Here is a 17,145-nt window from a genome sequence, read left to right on the forward strand (position 1 = left end):
CACACACAGTGACAGCCTCAAACCTACAAACGCAAATACTGAACCAAAATTGGTTTATTAACTCAAATATATCAAAAGTGTGTTGGCGCAAACACAAAATGTGTTTCCTTCCCCAGAAGCAGCTTTGTACAAAGAGAATTTTAACATTACTTTTGATTTACAGTACATTTGAGTCCATTCACATTGGTTTAAACTGCAAATATGCCACACCCATTTCCACCACCGACACACTGGGTTGTTACTGGGTTGTCATAGTGATGAAAAATTATCCCTGTGTTTTTGCTGTGAGCACCAGTCAGTACAGGCTTAATTAAGGCAGTGTGATTAGCTTTCAAATCTCTGTGGAGAAAAGTTGACTGAGCTTCAAACCATAGCCTCATGTAAAAATGATCAGAGCACTAATCCACAAAAAACATTTTTCCATGCTGAGCCATGCCCTGATTGAAAAAAAACAAAAAACAAAAAAAACAATCAAAGTTTCATTGATTTCCATTAAACCAGCCTGCTGCGTTCCAGCAACCAACCTCAGCATGGCTCTGGCTTGTGGAGACTGATTGTTATATAAATAGTGTGCAGATGTAGAATAAGGTGCCCTTTGAAAAGAGTCCAGCTCGGCGTAGCCTCTGTTCCTGTGTGGCGATCTGTATTTTGGAAGGAGTTCCTTCAGTTCAAAATGGCCTTTCACTGTGAGGTCTAACTGATGCGGATCTTGCCAAACTCTGTGAGCAGTGCAATGAGAAGGAAGGTGGCGTAGAAGACGAGGAGAAAGGTCCCGTAGCGTGGACCCAGGCGGAACCGGCACAGCGGGACAATCACGAAGGACAGAACCAAAGACAAACCCAGAGATCCAGTAACAACCCACATCAACAAACCCTCTGGCTCCAGCTGAGGAAGGGAGAACAAAACAAAGACCCATTATAAGATGACGGCCGTGAAATACTCAAGCATGCCTTATGTATTTGTAACTTTTTTGTTTACATGCAGATTTATCTGACTCTCTCCTGCTTAGTGCATTGGATTATAAGTGATATATGTGTGGGGCATCGGAGGAGTACCTCTACATCAGAGTGACTCCTGATCATCTGCACCAGACAGCCCAGACCCACCCCAAACAGCATGTCTGGTAAAAACCCAGTCAAGGACACAGTCATTATGCTGGATGATCAAATATCACAATTTGTTTTCTTTTTAATGTTTTGGCGTTTCTCATTTGTTTGATAGTAACAAAAGAGAGAGATAGGATGACATGCAGCAAGGGGCCGCTGCAGTAAGGACTCCGCCTTGATATTTGGTTTATGTTATATAGCTCTATACCAGACTGCCCCATTTCAGAATATCTTTGAGGGAATACCTTGATATTGATATTGTGCCAATGTTGTAAGACTGTAAGTGTGTTCATATGATATTTACAGTTACATAACAGTTACCACTGTCTAACAAGTTGATAAAAGTATACCTCTTTCCTGTAATGCAGCCTTTAAAACCAGGAAAAGATAACACTTGTGTCATATCATGATATTACAATATCCAACATCCCAGGCACTTTCTGGTCTGATTACATTGATTCCCCCAGCCCTGGCAGTCACACATAGTTGGTCACTGTAATGTAAATCCACAAAATATGTTTTCATGCTGACAAACACTCTCATATGAAAACAAGGATACTGAAAATAATGCCTCCAAAGCAGGCAGATATGGCCATCCGTGGGTAACCCTGGTGTGCAATTGTGATGTCAGAGAAACAATCTGAAAACAAAAATGCAAACAGAACCTGTGTTGTTGGACAAGTCGGACAAGTTGGTCAAGTTAATTATAGGTGCAGTTTCTGGAAGGCAGATTTAAGTGTGTGAGTATCACCTCCGATGCTGTTGCCCCAGGCCAGCAGAGTCAGGCCCAGCACGGTGTTGCTGAGGCTCAGCACCACACCGAGCATGTGCAACAGACTGACCACTTCTGAGGCCGCCGCGCTGATCAACACCGCACTCACCAAAAACCCCAAAAGAGCAAACAGCTGCAGGGAGAAACACAAGACGAGACAAACTTAGAATCACATACTGACAGCACGGGGAATATTTTATAATCACAGGACGAAAAACACATGAAGGGTTTCATTTCAAAGCACTGGACACCCAGGCTGGCGGAGAAACACAAGGATTCCAGTCACACTTGTAGATGAAAGAGGAAAAGGAAGAAATATATTGATTAAAACCAATGCATTCAGCACATGGCCGATGACCCCGATGAAGGCCATGTGCCAAAACGTGTGTTTTGATACATTCCTTCTTTGCCTTTTATCTAGAAGTGTGGCTGGAATCCTCATGTTTTTCAAGGATTCCCGACTATTCCATACACCTTGTTTTTTTTTTTTTTAGGTGCAGTTTTTGCCAGACCATGAGCTGTAAATTGGTTAAAAAAAAAAGCTGACCGACTGCTCATTATTTTAAAATTCCCAAAAAAAAAAAAAAAATACATCCTATCATGTTACTATATATTAAAATGGCTGAGGCAGGCTCATCATTTCAATAATAATCATAAGGAAGTATTGCCTGTACTCCTCCCCACCACTTTCCCCCCCAAAATGATGCATATGTGGTATATTTTGGGACATATCACTTACTGAGTGATAGACAGGAGGACAGTCATTGGCGGTGGTGCAGAAGACGATAGCAGCCAGGAAAAGGCCGATGAGAAAAGTCAGCAGCCAAAGGGGAAACTCCCCTTGGACCATATAATGTACATCTAGACGAGGGTTGAGGCAGAGGGAGGAAAATGGAGGATGAAAAAGAGAGCAGATGATTTTTTTAAAAAATCTTAATTGTACCTTGGGAAAATTAAGAACAAGTCTTTAGCAAGGCAGTCCCGGTCAAATGGCAGAAAATCAGCATGCATTCAGAAATCGCAAACCACACAGAAACATAAGCACACACATTAATTTCAAATTCTTAAAGACATGCAGTGTCCTGAGTATTTTTTTTAATCAATTTAAAAGAGATTTAAGCAATTATAAACAGTCCGTCAATGGCAAGGTAATGGTTTATATATGCCATTTTACTACTGCTGCTTATTGTTAGATGTTTATATTTTTTATATTTTTTACTGCATATAGTCTTTATTGTATATATCTTTGCATTTATTCTATTTAATGTATCTGCTTTATATCGTACAGTATGCTTTTTTATGTTTCCATTGATGCTGCTGTAACATAATAATTTCCCAGTTTGGGATCAATAAAGTAAATCTATCTATCTATCTATCTATCTATCTATCTATCTATCTATCTATCTATCTATCTATCTATCTATCTGTCTATCTATCTCACACACTCTCTTTAGCAGGCACGGGATACATAAAAGATGGACTTACATGTTCCAGACTGGAAAGTGAGTACACACACCAGCGGAGCAGTGATGAGGTGGAGGCAGTTTAACGGGCGTCTCCAGTTCCTGTCTTCTTTGTCAGGGTCGACGATGGGGACAATGAGCAGCAGCAGAACCTCCAGTGGTGTCTGGCAGAGGGAAGACACTGTTGCAGCTCAGCAAACCAAACACAGACACAGCAGGTCCATAGTTTACAATGCTTTGTCATAAAGTGCTTACACGTTTCCACTCTGGCTCATTAAAAAAAAAAAAAAAAAAACTCCCTGTATACTGCTTTTTGTATCCGTGCGCTGTGAAACACACCTTCACCACTTTGAGGGCTCTCCAGCCCCATGACTTCCTCCTCCACTTCCTGTTGTCCACCGGGTTCAGAGAGCTCAGCAGGATCTGACTGGTCGACTCCGAGTAGGGCAGAAGGGGCCGATACTCTGCCTCTGGAACGGACACGTGCACAATGTAGCACTGACAGGGCAGAAAAGCCATGGTGTATATTAACTTATATGGCATATTATAAAGCAGTTCCTACCATATTCCTGCTGGATGCTGCCATTACTGAAGCAGGGAACCTCATCATCTGACTCAGATGCCTGGAACTCTGCAGAGAAAAAATGTATTTAGCGCTGACAGGACTGGAATCTTTTATTTGTGTGTGTGTGTGTGTGTGTGTGTGTGTGCGTGTGTGTGTGTGTGTCTCACCTGGAGTCTGTGCAACATTCTGAACAGGCCCATTCTGTGTGCTTCCCATCCTCGAGTGTTTCTGCCGGTTGTAGATGCAGGCGCTGATGATGACGGTCAACACGTACACCACATAGAGGCCCAAGTACCCTAGAAGAAGGGAAAATGCCACTCTAACCCTCTGACTGTCATACAGGTTGTGTGTGTGTGTGTGTGTGTGTGTGTGTGTGTGTGTGTGTATACCCAGAGTCTCTCCCAGTGATACAGTTCCTCTGTAGAGGATGAAGAAGGTCCAGAACACCGCCACCATGTAGAAGATGATGTCTCGCAGAAACGGGCGTGAAGCCACGTTGAAGGGCTTGACCAGGGCCACGCCGCCCGCAACCACTGTGGTGACAAATATACCAGCTCCTACAGGGAGAGAGAGGGGCCAAAACAGTGTTTAAAATGAGAAATTATACATGTTGCATCTATGGTCATGTATGAAACAGACATATGCCCTGCTGATATGGTGATATCTGTGAAGCAAGGTTATTATTGTTAATGAACATTAATTAAATAATGAAAACCAGATGTGCAAAAACATTTTTGTACACAGAAATAAAAATGAAAATGAGGCTTTACAAAAAAGCAAAAAAAAAAACAAAAGCAATAACTAAGTGAAACTGTAATGTGTGTTTACAAAACTAACTAAAATGAATCAAAATTATAGGGAAAATGTCTTTCATTTTTATTAGTTTTTTTTTTTTTTTTTTGGTTGTTCATTTGTCCAAAGAATTTTTTTACACAATAATTTTCTGACCTTTTTGAATCTCACCGCTGACAAATACCCCATCTGTCAAAAAAGATTAAAACTAACACTCAAACTAATAAAAACTAAATTTTACACTAAAACCCACTTTAACCACAAATTAAAGCTAAAATGAAACTGAAATTGAGTCAAAAAGAAAGGGAAATAAAAACTAATGAAAATGCAAAACTATAACACCCTTGACGTGTAGCCCATATATGTGTAACTTATGTATGTACATACATGAACTTATTGTCCATATATGGTCATTCTGTATATGTGCAATGAGAGAAATTACCACCACTACAAGAGGAAATTGAAATTATAATAAACATTGTAATTTAGCCTTAACAAAACTATCTAAAGCAATGTTGTCTAAGTGTAGTGCACAGGCTTTAGAGGAAATGGAGAAGAACACCAGTCATCCAGTTATAGATTTTATATTCTATGACTTCTTCATGACTTTTAAAAACATTTATTACACTAGAACCTAAACTTAAATCACAATTTAGACCCAAATAGCAAAACATACGGGACAAAACTAGAATTATTGCCCAAAGCACCACAGCTGTATTAAAACACTGCTATGCCCTATATGAAAATACCATGTGTGTACATATGAATGTGTTTTTTTTTTCTTTCCATTACAGAATCCTTTATTATCAGTGGTAGTGATCAAACATGGGTCTGTAAGTGTGAATTAATAGTTGTTGTAGCTTATATTGTGGGGTGGGTGTCACAATGTCTAATTAAGTATTTTTCTATGATGTTTTTATGCTATTTTCTATGATGTTTTTCTTATGCTGTGTTTCCTGTGTTGTTTTTATGCTGTGTTTTTTTTCTGTTGTTGCTGTATTTTGTATTTATTTTTACTGTAAGGCGACCTTGAGTGCCATGAAAGGCGCCATAACAAATAAAATGTATTATTATTATTATTATTATTACTATTGTGTGTGTGTGTGTGTGTGTGTGTGTCTGTGCCTACCAAACAAAGCTCCAACAGCCATGCCCGCAGTGTGTGGGTGGGAGAAAGCCGCCATGGCACTGAAGACGTCAGGAGCTCCATTACCAAACGCCAGAAACGTCACACCCTCGGCACCCATACCAGTCAAGGAAAACAGATATTAATCAGAAAAAAAACAAAAAAAAAAAAACAAGGACAGTGGAAAAACACTGAATGAAAGCAAAAGGGAGAAATATAAATCAGTCTGGGCAGTGAACAGTTGTGTTGTTTTGTACTGATTGCTGAGGGAGAAGTGGCATCATGTTATCAAACGTTATTACAAATAGGGAACCTCTGAGGGTTTTACGCTGCTTAGAGATAAAGGATACAGCCACATTGTGAGTGAGTCGCAAACTGGTCGAGATGGCGGCGAGGTTGGGACAGAAACTGCAGGGAGACACAGAAGCATCAAGTGAGCAGCCTGAAGAGAAACGTGACAGAAAATGCACAGAATTCCTCACATGTAATGCATTATCACTGGTCAAACAGCATTTTGCAACACACAACTGGGACTCTGACTGCTGCAGGCATCTAATGTGTGTGTGTGTGTGTGTGTGTGTGTGTGTGTGTGTGTGTGTGCGTGTGTGTGCGTGTGCTGAAAAAGCAGAACAAACTGTGCTTCTTCCTGTAGAAATCTCACAACTCAAGTGAAACAATGACAAAAAACTCTCACTGTGATCATGTGACTGTTTTACATGTGACTGCAAAACTGCATCAAAGACTTGTGTGTGTGTACAGTGTGTGTGTGTACAGTGTGCATAGTGTGCGCACGTAAGCCTGCAAGTGTGACATTACACATATCTAGGCCTAGTGGTTCCTACGCAAATCTGGATGATTTATGAGATCCGTTCAGGTCTGCCATGAGATAACAGCACACAGACATGAAAAAGGAACCAAAGGAATGATTTCTTATGGTGGACACACCAATGATAGAAAGAAGAGAGAGGGAGACTTACAACTTAGATGCAGTGAGTCCAAGAAAAATGAACAAAAAGAAGAGCCATATAATCTGTGGAATGGAAGAGGAACGTACAAAAGGTCAGCAAGTGTTTGGTTCTGCTCTCGGTTTGCATTTTTCTCTGCACAGAAGAGCTGCTTGACTGTTGTACAAACAAAAAAAACAAAAAAAACAAGAGCTCTCTGCCACAGCAGGTAGAACAAACAAGAAACAGGCTTGCAGCTGACTCTTATCTGACCACTGACTCTGCCTTGGTTGGTTTTCCATTGCTCCTGTTCCTACTCTATCACGTGGAGAACTAAATAAAAACTTTCTAACTTTTCAAAAGGACAGACGTGCCTTGGTGCCTTTTTAAACCTGATTTGCAAGCCAAAAAGGGCAAAGCAAAAGCCTGTTAACCTCTAATTGGTTCTGTTACAAAACACTGGCCCTGTTGTCATGAGGGAAACTCAGAGCGTAACTTCCCATGGAAATCTATTATGTAGCAAACTGAGAAATGACACACATTTGTCAACCCAACTCTCCCAGAGCGGTTTCAGCTTCCTCATGTGATGAGCCGACCTGCACAATTTGATGCTGCTCAATGAGAACTCTGGACACACACATACACACATGGACATGTCAGGCTTACACAGAGGGTGATGGTGAGGGGTGTGAGGTTTGGAGGAAGCAGGCAGAAGGCCAGCTGCAGGTAGTTGATGAAGCCATCTTCCATGCTGCAGTCTGAGGTGTTCTTCACGAATGCACAGCGGTCTGTGGCGCTCAGGTTCATCACCAGGTCACACTGGAACACACACACACACACACACACACACACACACACACAGAGAGAGAGAGAAACAAGGAAGAGAATGAAATGAAGATATCAGTGGTTCAGCAGTTATGTTTTTGTTATCTAACCCGGCGGTTCGGGGGTCCTTGAGGATGTCCCAGCCAAATGGGGAACATCTTAATTTCACTCTTAAGCTTCACTTATTGAAAGACAGCACAATGAGAGAAGGTAAGAGGCTATTTTTAGAGGTTTCACTATGACCCTTCATCTGTCTTCCCACCTTCAGTCAAGACAGACACTGATATGCTCCCCTGCAGCCAAACCTTTATCAAATGTGGGTGTGAATCTGGGCCTTGACATGAAAAAAATTTGTAAGGCTTAAAACAGAAACCTAAAGTAAACCTACAACCAGCATGTGACAGCTGGGGAAACCTGCCAACCTAGCTGCCAGATTGGGCAATGCTCTGCCACTTAAAGCCACAAGCAGCCACTACACAGCCTCAGCACATCTGCTATGTTGGTTAAAATGACAGAAAGTTAATACGATCTTGTGTCACCGACCTCGTCCCTGTTTCCTTGCGCCATCACCGCTGTGTCAGAGGGCAGCCAGGTGACCCGGACACCTGAACCCTCCGTCAAAACATGAGAGGAAACCTGCAGCTGGTGACAGCAAAACACCAGCAGCGGCCACAGGAAAACAGCGAAGGGCATGTTTTACTTTATCCGGGAGCCTCCTCCATTCCTGGTGTGGACGACTCAGAGGTTTCCAGGCGAGTGTGTTCCTCAAGTCCCGTCGAGGTTCCTGTTTGAAACTAAAGGAAGCGGAGCAGGACGAGTCGGCGGCTGACTGAGTGTGTGTGTGTGTGTGTGTGTGTGTGCTGGTGTTGTTTCTGAGCCTCTCTACATGACGGTGGGACAGCAGCTAATGTCCCTGTACACTGTGTACACTCAGGTCCGCTGCTCCGAGCAAACCCCACCTCCTGCCTGGCCCAACTCATGCTGCCTTCATGTGCTCATCGTACGGTCCGTCAGCGGAGACGATGCTGTTGCTCAGTTCAGTTCCATCTACTGTCTAAAAGCAAGGTTCAGCAAATAGTGAGGCACACTAAAACCACCACAAGACCGATACAGTACAAATGTATAAATAAATGTATCATACTGTAATGAAAAATAATAAAAATGGCGGCAGATGAATGATACATATGCAAAAGAAAAAAGTATGCAAAACTGTCCCATGCAAATGTCCTGCACGGTGCAAAGTGAGCACAAGCACTGCACACTGGAGTTAAAGCCCTCTGGTATCTGTTGCACTTTGCCCTGCAGAGCCTGGACCCCCAGCTGCGGTTTTAACATGGGTCGTAAAGCTCAGCTTAAAATGGCTGTATTTCCGATAGCAAGGGAAGGCAGCATAAACATCAAGCCGTCAGCGCCTGTCCTGACAAAGCACTCGATCTTAGGGCTACTGACCTCACATTCATTCGTGTACTTTTGGTCTTTTTCTGCTTCCTTGTTGCTTCAGAAGTGCAAGTCTGCAGCACTGTATTATTTATTCACTTATTTCTTATTAACTATCAACTCCATCTGTAAACATGCTGGTATATTCAATTCCATTTTTATTGTTAGCAAAAATACAGATTTTAGACAGAGAAGTAAATATCAAACATATTTAACAAATTACATAAATGATTCCCAAAGCAAGAATGAGACACGTTGGATTACAGTTTTTGCACAAGTTACAGGTCCAGCTTTCAAACAGCTCATTCCAAAGTAAATTACTATCATTCACAAAGGGCTTGATAATCTACAAAATTTACAGTGCACAATAGAACAACAAGCTGTGTTATAGCAAGGCTCAGCATCAGCAGATCTAGCAACAGGTTTTCGCTGGACGTTCAGTCTTGGGTCGGCCGGTCGTACACCAACGCAGCGTCCAGAGGGGGGGTGCTGGGGTTGTACCAGCCTCTGGCCTCGTTGGTCACCAATGGGCACAAGTCCTGTTCACACCACCTGATAGAGTGATAACACACAAATTACAAAATCAGCAGGGCTTCATCGCAACAATAAAAAAACACATACCTTTAATTACTACTACAAATATAACTTTTATGGTTTTTTTTTTTTCTTCTTTACCTGAGGGCAGCATAAGTATCAGCTGGAGAGGCTCCTTTCCAAGAAGCATGATCAATGAGCAAGGCACCTGAAATGAACATACAATTAGCATATATATGTATAACATTAATTGCTGTTGTGCATGATGAGCATATAAATGTAAGAAATATCTGTAATGTGCAAGCTACCCATGTATGTACGAGCCAGGCTATATGACAGGTCTCTAGCTGCCAGCTCCAGGTAGCTGGGTGGCCTGGCTCCCGCTGCTTGTACCAACTCCCCCAGCCTAGAGAGGGCGCTGCCTACTGCTTTGACAGCTGGAGCCAATGAGGAAACACTGGAGGCTCCTGTCAGCAGCGACTGCAAGGAGGAGACAACAGGTGCACATCACATTCCTGCACAACTCCCTCATAAAATAACATGTGATGCTGTTATCACTGTATTGGTTTCAGAGAGCCTTTCACCTTGGTGTGGGTGAAGTAAGCCTCGAGAACCATTCCCGAGCTTCGAGCCACACAGCGCAGCACGTCCAGAGACAAAATATTTGTCGTACCTTCCCAAATACTCAACACCTGACAGAGGGAAAGAGAGATAAAGTCAGTATGAAAATCAGTGTGTGAAATAAGGCCGAGTTTTTCCACACACATTGGAGTTTTGTCAGAGGCAACCACAACCAAACTGGTACTGCTTCACCTGTGCGTCCCGGAGCAGTCCAGGCAGCCCTGTGTCCTCGATGTAGCCCTGCCCGCCAAAGCTCTCCAAACCCTCGGACACCACAGCAACAGCCTGGGACAAAACGCAAAACGGTAAATGACTGGGAAGAGTCAATATCAACACAGCATCATGAAATTTTAACATGATGGGGTGTGTTTGTATGAGGCGTGCACCTGCTTCCCGGTGTAGAGTTTGACCACCGGTGTGAGCAGGCGCAGCAGCAGTGTATCGAGCTGGGTCGCCACGCCGGTTTCCTCTCGGCCCAACAGGCGACACACATCCATCACCAGAAGGAAGGCTGCACGAGTCTCCACCTGCCAGAGTCACAAACGACAGACACAAACATACAGTGGATCGAGAATGATGAGAAACATTAGATCTCAAAAGAATTTGCAGAGATTGTCTATAATTACACATTAAGTACGTTAGGAGTGCTCTGACCCATCTAAAATACCAGCTTACCTCCATCCTAGCAAGGGTCTGCATGTGGAGTGGGTGGTCTTTCAGAAGCTTTCCAAAGGCAGTGCGGTGAGTGGCGTAGTCACGAGCCAACTGGACCACCCTGTGACACACACACACACACACACACACACACACACACACACACACACACAACAATTAAATCAGATGACACTCCAAACGAGTACAGCATGCACAGTGGAGTAACATAGTAGCAGAGACATCACACCTTCTCATGGCGGCGATTGCAGAGACGCTGTTGTGGATCCTGGTTACAGTCAGCATGTTCGCTATGGAGGCCACACCTCTTCCCTCATCTGAGAGCTGTGCAAACAGTAGAGGAAAAAGAAGATGAGAAGGTGTATGACATGCTTTTAATATGCACAGAATAAATTACTTTTATTATCATTGTGAATTTCTGTGTACACCTACTCGTATGCCACCTACCTAAATGTGTTGGTGGAATGGAATTTTCAACTAAACATTTTAGAAAATACTTTGGAAAATTATTCCTTTGCTTGTTAAATAAGAGTATGTTATGATATGGAACATTTACTTATATGGAAGAATAGTTTTTCATTTAATTTCTTTTAACTTCTCAAATGACTAGAGATTCTTTGCTTATTCTTGATGTGATGAAGCTTTAAAGCCTCCAAATAACACGGGCACTCATCATGATTCACTGTGTCTTTCTTTATATTACCCAGTTATTTTGTCTATCTTGGTGGTGTTCTGATTATGGTTTGTTTTGCAGCGACAAGTCTAATAGTGCACTACTTCAAATCTATCTACATAAACAAGAGACGTCCACTGTTTATCATCGTGGTGATGAACGATGGTGTGTTAGCTGACCCTGTAGGCTTGCAGACCATCTAGCAGCAGCTCAGCGGTGGGCATCTGCCTGGTGCCCAGCTTGTCCTTCAGCCTTTGAACTTCAATACCCTTCAGCCTGCCGTCCTGGTCTCGGCTCACCTCCGCATAGAACAGAGACAAACCCCTGCTACCCTGTGCCATGGAAACATGCATACACACACACACACACACACCACCATGTTACTGAGAGGAAAACACTCAGCCAATGATTTAGAAGTGATGAGTGATCGGTGAGTCATACGGGTGTAGTCGCTCCATGTCTGTCCTGCACTCTGGCCAGTGTCAGAGTCATGTCTGCGTCTGTAGCAGAAGTGAACCACTTGAAGCCATGTAATTTGTATGAACCGTCTTGCTGGGGAATGGCCACTGTCTCTGTGCCACTGGCTAAACAGATACAAGAGAGGTAGAAGCAAGTGTTGAAGCGTCACAACCTTTGCTCTAGTTCTGCACTGCAGCTCCAGCTGCCTGAGCACTCAAGCTAAGAAGAGATTTCCTGTTGTACCGACTACAAAAAGTACCTAGCATGGTTTGCCATTATAAAATAGATTTCATGACAGGTAATAAATGTGAGTGTAACTACTGACCCACATCAGATCCTCCCCTTCTTTCAGTCATCCACTGTCCAGACGTCCAGAAATGCCCTGGATGACGAGTGGTCAGACGATTGAAGGCTTCATCTACTGGCCATGACACACCTAGGGACTGCACACACAGCACGAAAATCACTGTTAAATTCACATCATCATCATCATCATCTCTGAGAGGAAAGCAATATACAGAGTCAGTTGGTATGTTTTTTCCTGACACACCTGGATGACTTTAGCAGCTCCATCAGTCATGGCCAGAGGACAGGTGTACAGACCAGAGGAGGGAGAGTAGAGGTACAGTTTACTCATCTGGTACACACGGCTGGAACACACACACACACACACACACACACACACTAGAGTTCAGCATGAAGAATCAGCATATTGTGTCTTAATCTTGTCAGCACCAAGTATTCACCAAGTATACTCCCCTTTTGGAACAATAAGATTTACTGGAAACTACTAAAAATGTCTAAATCAAACTAAAACAAAACAAAATCTGAAGTGAAGTATGGAAGTATGAGAATCTCCTGACCTCCATTCACCAAATGGCCGTTCGTATCCAAGGGCAACCAGGCCTTCTTGTGCTGACAGGTCTTTCATGCGTCTCCAGGCGGGTGAGGTCACGATGTGGTCCACTCTGCGACCCCAGGGGTCAAAGTGCACCAACCGCGGAGGAGTCGCCTCACACTCACGACCCCACCCGTCCACCTCGCTCGCCACCCGCTCTCCAAATTCACACAAGTCTGAGAATGCTGCCTGTGGACACACACACACACACACACACACACACACACACACACACACACACAGAGGTTATTCTGACAGAAGCTTCAGCCTGTTAGCCTAGCGCGTTAGTCCTCCTGTTCAGCCAGAAAAGCCTCTAAAACAACATTTAGACCAGGTGAAACTAAAACCTTCCAAGGATTTTCTCAGCTCCTAAAAAGTTCACATCTTGGAGATATGTGCTTTTAACCCAACAACATCAATATGTTTTTTCTGATAGCCTGTAGTTCCCCATATAGAAATTCAGTATAATAAGCATATGAATGTTTATGCACCTACACAAGGCAGCCCACTCCTGTCTGCTCAGTGGCAATGGGAATGAAAACTATAAATACTCGAGATGAGGGGGGAAAAAAGGCCATTATGATCTACTGCAGTGTAAAAGTGGTCTTTGTAAGCTTCAATATCCAATTTCAAAAAGTCATAAATATGATTTGTCATGTGCCTCAGTGATTTGAGTTGAAAATTAGAGCACAATGGACCCTATAACACATGTACATTGACTGCTGTTGTTTTGTTTTGTTTTTTTTTTTCAGAAAATTAGTTGCAAAGAGTTATTTAATATTGCAGTGACATATCTGAGAGAAGGAAGTATGCATCACCTTTATAATGTTATTTATAAATGATTTGAAATGGCCTCCATGCTTAACACACCTAAATGGCAGATCTCAGGAGCTCAGAGATCATGGAGGATCCCCACATTGAAGTTGTTAGGTTATTTGTGTATTCAGCTAATAATTTTGACACCTCTGACAGTGCTTGAAAGCAGCACAGTCCTCCCTCCTCACCTGCTCAGGCAAGTGTCTCCTCAGGTATCCTCTCAGCAAGGCATCCTCTAGAAAGGGGTTCTTGAGCACTGGCCTGTCCTGGAAGAATGGCCCTATCCTGGCTCTGGAAAACACCGGATGGCCCTCAGTCTCCCAGAGTTGGACTTCATCAGGTCTTGTTGTGCCTTGCTCGACTGCACTGGCTGCTCTGCTGTGTCGGAGCGGCCCAGGCACCCCACATAACAACCTGTAGCAGCCTCCAGTGACGCGGCGGTTGAGGAGCACTGAGCACATGGACATGGCTCAAGACTTAGATCCTGAGGTGAGACAAAGTGGGTGAGTGCGGAGGATCTAGGGCAGCTTCTGCAATCATAAGCTCTGAAACAGAAATGCTGACTTATCTCCCAACCCTTCTGAATGCTCTCTCAGTGCCATTCACCATCGTTCCTCATTTTCATTCCAGTACATCTTTACAACAGGAACCTGAGTTCATTTTCCTGCATGCATCATGATTCACACTGGCTTCCCATTAACCACAAAACTGCACTCCACATTCACAGCGACTGGTCAGTGTAGATCAGGGGTGTAGATGGTAGTAGACAGAATCACATTATCAGGCACAACTCAGGCTTCACTTTACAGTTTTGACAGGGTGAGGCTGACTCTACTCTGTGTAACATACATGCAATTAGCTGCAGGCTGCAAATAAAACTTGGACTGGTCACCAAAAACACACAACAAATTTGAAATGAGCAGACGTTTCACTTCAGTTGCATCATGTAGAGCCAACCTAATGGCAGCGCTGCAACTCATCTAATTTCTGTGGTGCAGTTAATATTTGCAAACCATACACCATCAAAATGTATCTCTGCAGCTGCTGAAGACAGGCTTTATTTTTCCAAATAACTCTTTGGCTACCAGCAGGAAAACACTGTGCATTCCTTGGTAAACACCTGAGGCCATTTGGCTTAACAAAAGACATTTCCTCTGACTGTGGCAGCCATTTTCAAAACTGGCTGCCAGTGGTTACTGGCATGGAATGCTTTGCCTACCCTACAGCTGCTGTTTCGTGTTTTCAGCACCACAAATATAATTTAGAGACATTTTAACCCTTGAATGACCCTTCAAAAAAGTTACACCCATGACCCTTCAAGTGGACACAAAAGGTCACAGGGGGGTGATTTTTGGCAAGGGGGGGTAATTTGGGGTTAAATTTGAAAATCCCAACTTTCAGCATGAAAATCCATTATTTGACCCTCTAATTCATTTTTATCACATCCATGACCCTTCAAGTGGACAAAAATGTCCATTTTCTAGAAAGTGACCACCAAAAGGTCACAGGGGGGTGATTTTTGGCAAGGGGGGGTAATTTGGGGTTAAATTTGAAAATCTCAAATTTCAGCATGAAAATCCATTATTTGGCCCTGTAATGCATTTTTATCACATCCATGACCCTTTGTGGACAAAAATGTCCACCTGTCATTTATCCCTTTGTTATTGTTGCTATTTGTACTTATTATCCTCAAAATCTTTGAGGTGACTCATATGGAGTTACACTAAATCATTTTTAACATGGATTTCAAGATTTTAACCCCTTCTAGGCCATTTTGAACACCTCTGGGTGCTGTTTCTATAGCGGGCAAAACCACTAAAAGAGGTGAAAGAGGTGTACCTTAGAAATAAAATCAAAATGAGAGTTCAGCATGAGAAAAATATTATATTTGATTAACAACAATAAACACATTAATTTTTGAACTATTACTATTACTCTCCCACACTCAGCTTTGCTACATACATGCTACATTCCAAGCTAGCTACATGTTCCAAGCTAACTACCTAGCTTAACTACCTAGTTTTGCTAGCTTGAAAATGTACCTCTCCACTGTTCCCCGCAATAATTCTTTTTCTCTTTAGCCTTTATCTATGATGTTCAAAATGTATACATCCAAAAACGAACATATTTTATTCATAATTATTACAGTTGAAATAAAATGTTTAGGCCTACCTTGATGGACTGTCCACTGCACTGCTTGTCGCAGGAAGTATATGCTAGCTTGTTGGCTAGCTGGCTTACAGTGGTGGTTGTGGTGGTGGGGCAGAAAGTGTTTGAGAAACTGAGAGTGTATAACTGTATTTTTTTTTCTTCTTAATTTAATGTGTATTTACATTTTTTAAATATTTTAATGAATCATTTTAATATTTTTATTCATTTTAACAAATCAAATGCCTGTTATGGCCACTAGGGGCGATTTTGTGATGGCCCAATATCCAGATTTGTTTGAAATACCGTATTTCCCCAATTAATCGCCTGGCAGCAAATAGCCGCCTGGTTCTTTTAAATGCCTGGGGTCTGCACCTATTTCGCGTATTAAACGCCCACCCGAATAACCGCCGGGGCGATTATTTGCATTATATTGAGGTAAACCCAAAATAAGGCTATTCACCTTATTTTTGCAGAAGTAAACAATTAGCCGCACAACAACTGTGTGCCACTTCCGTTTTCTGTCAAAATAAGATGATGATTGGTGACCCCTGTGTTAGACAGTAACTGTCATCACAATAATGGCCTGGTGCAGGTCTGTGCAAAAATAAATAAAGGCTTGCAGCGAATAGCCGCCTGGTTCTTTTAAACGCCTGGGGTCCAAGTTGATTTTGCGTATTAAACACCCGGGCGATTAATTGGGAAATACGGTATATCCACCAACACATCTACCAAATTTTATGCTTTTATCACAAAATGAACCATTGTTGTGATATATTGAGCTAAGCCGCCCCACTATTTGTTTTGTTTATATTTTCATTTCTACCATGCAACTGTAATAGCTTGGTGAGTCCATTACTATTATGTATCCAACCGTGTGACCACACAGTAGGTCAAGGTTCACTGGACAGTCGGTATCCCTCCGTGCTGTTTATGCACCAACTGCGCTTTGTCTATAGCCCACCGGGCTGGTTAAAGACTAATACTTTGATGCTGGCAAAATATTAACATTGAAGTAATTTGCTTCTCTGTGCAATAACACAATATTACGATAAGAGCAAACAAACGTCACTTTGGTTCGAGCCGGACCAAACCAACCACACACTTTGATTAAACAATCTGAATGATCCTAACGATTAAATTTAGTCGTCTGTTAATCAAAGTAAAGTTTAAAATTCGGTGGCTATATATATATATATATATATATATGAGTTTAAAATGACCATTGATCTCTTACTTACGGATCACGTTTTTCGCCACGCCTACCACTTCGTCTTCAAAATAAATGTCCCCG

General features: G+C 42.5%; 2 protein-coding genes across 8 annotated transcripts; both read right to left on the bottom strand.

Moving 5' to 3' along the window:
- Nucleotides 1-36: 36 nt before the first annotated feature.
- Nucleotides 37-8,534, bottom strand: slc8b1 (solute carrier family 8 member B1). The gene is made up of 15 exons (XM_030061173.1): nt 8,137-8,534; nt 7,435-7,587; nt 6,802-6,854; nt 6,175-6,232; nt 5,828-5,933; nt 4,296-4,463; nt 4,074-4,202; nt 3,904-3,972; nt 3,681-3,811; nt 3,364-3,505; nt 2,618-2,739; nt 1,858-2,011; nt 1,666-1,746; nt 1,056-1,120; nt 37-885 (listed from the first exon to the last, which is right to left on the bottom strand). Exons 1-15 carry the CDS (start codon nt 8,284-8,286, stop codon nt 694-696), a joined length of 1,773 nt encoding a protein of 590 aa, XP_029917033.1. The 5' UTR covers nt 8,287-8,534; the 3' UTR covers nt 37-693.
- Nucleotides 8,535-9,171: 637 nt separating this feature from the next.
- On the bottom strand, nt 9,172-17,114 carry LOC115364643 (acyl-CoA dehydrogenase family member 11). Of its 7 annotated transcripts, none has more exons than XM_030059161.1 (15): nt 14,280-14,528; nt 13,892-14,187; nt 12,853-13,076; nt 12,540-12,639; nt 12,315-12,432; nt 11,972-12,114; nt 11,710-11,862; nt 11,087-11,181; nt 10,861-10,960; nt 10,572-10,712; nt 10,378-10,470; nt 10,149-10,256; nt 9,873-10,044; nt 9,706-9,772; nt 9,172-9,582 (listed from the first exon to the last, which is right to left on the bottom strand). In XM_030059161.1, the coding sequence occupies exons 2-15, from the start codon at nt 14,168-14,170 to the stop codon at nt 9,468-9,470; spliced, it is 1,908 nt and encodes a 635-aa protein (XP_029915021.1). In that variant the 5' UTR covers nt 14,171-14,187; nt 14,280-14,528; the 3' UTR covers nt 9,172-9,467. The 7 variants fall into 7 exon arrangements, with proteins under 7 accessions (XP_029915021.1, XP_029915026.1, XP_029915024.1 ...); XM_030059166.1 differs by lacking the exon at nt 14,280-14,528 and adding an exon at nt 17,093-17,114 and having other exon boundaries at nt 9,468-9,582; XM_030059164.1 differs by lacking the exon at nt 14,280-14,528 and adding an exon at nt 15,876-15,997 and having other exon boundaries at nt 9,468-9,582.
- Between the last annotated feature and the right edge of the window lie 31 nt (nt 17,115-17,145).

This window comes from Myripristis murdjan, chromosome 9 (assembly GCF_902150065.1).
Source record: "Myripristis murdjan chromosome 9, fMyrMur1.1, whole genome shotgun sequence".
Classification (NCBI taxonomy): domain Eukaryota; kingdom Metazoa; phylum Chordata; class Actinopteri; order Holocentriformes; family Holocentridae; genus Myripristis; species Myripristis murdjan.

What these genes read in the sequence shown, in the direction of transcription:
- slc8b1 (XM_030061173.1), bottom strand. Translation starts at nt 8,286, where the DNA reads ATGCCCTTCGCTGTTTTCCTGTGGCCGCTGCTGGTGTTTTGCTGTCAC. An exon ending in ATCACTGGGAGAGACTCTGG is followed by an intron (nt 4,203 to 4,295) that starts GTATACACACAC and finishes CCCTTCTTCTAG; the next exon opens with GGTACTTGGGCCTCTATGTG. An exon ending in CTGGGGCAACAGCATCGGAG is followed by an intron (nt 1,747 to 1,857) that starts GTGATACTCACA and finishes TTTTGTTTTCAG; the next exon opens with ATTGTTTCTCTGACATCACA.
- LOC115364643 (XM_030059161.1), bottom strand. Translation starts at nt 14,170, where the DNA reads ATGTCCATGTGCTCAGTGCTCCTCAACCGCCGCGTCACTGGAGGCTGC. An exon ending in AGACCCTTGCTAGGATGGAG is followed by an intron (nt 10,713 to 10,860) that starts GTAAGCTGGTAT and finishes TGACTCTGGCAG; the next exon opens with GTGGAGACTCGTGCAGCCTT. An exon ending in CTTACTTCACCCACACCAAG is followed by an intron (nt 10,045 to 10,148) that starts GTGAAAGGCTCT and finishes TCCTCCTTGCAG; the next exon opens with TCGCTGCTGACAGGAGCCTC.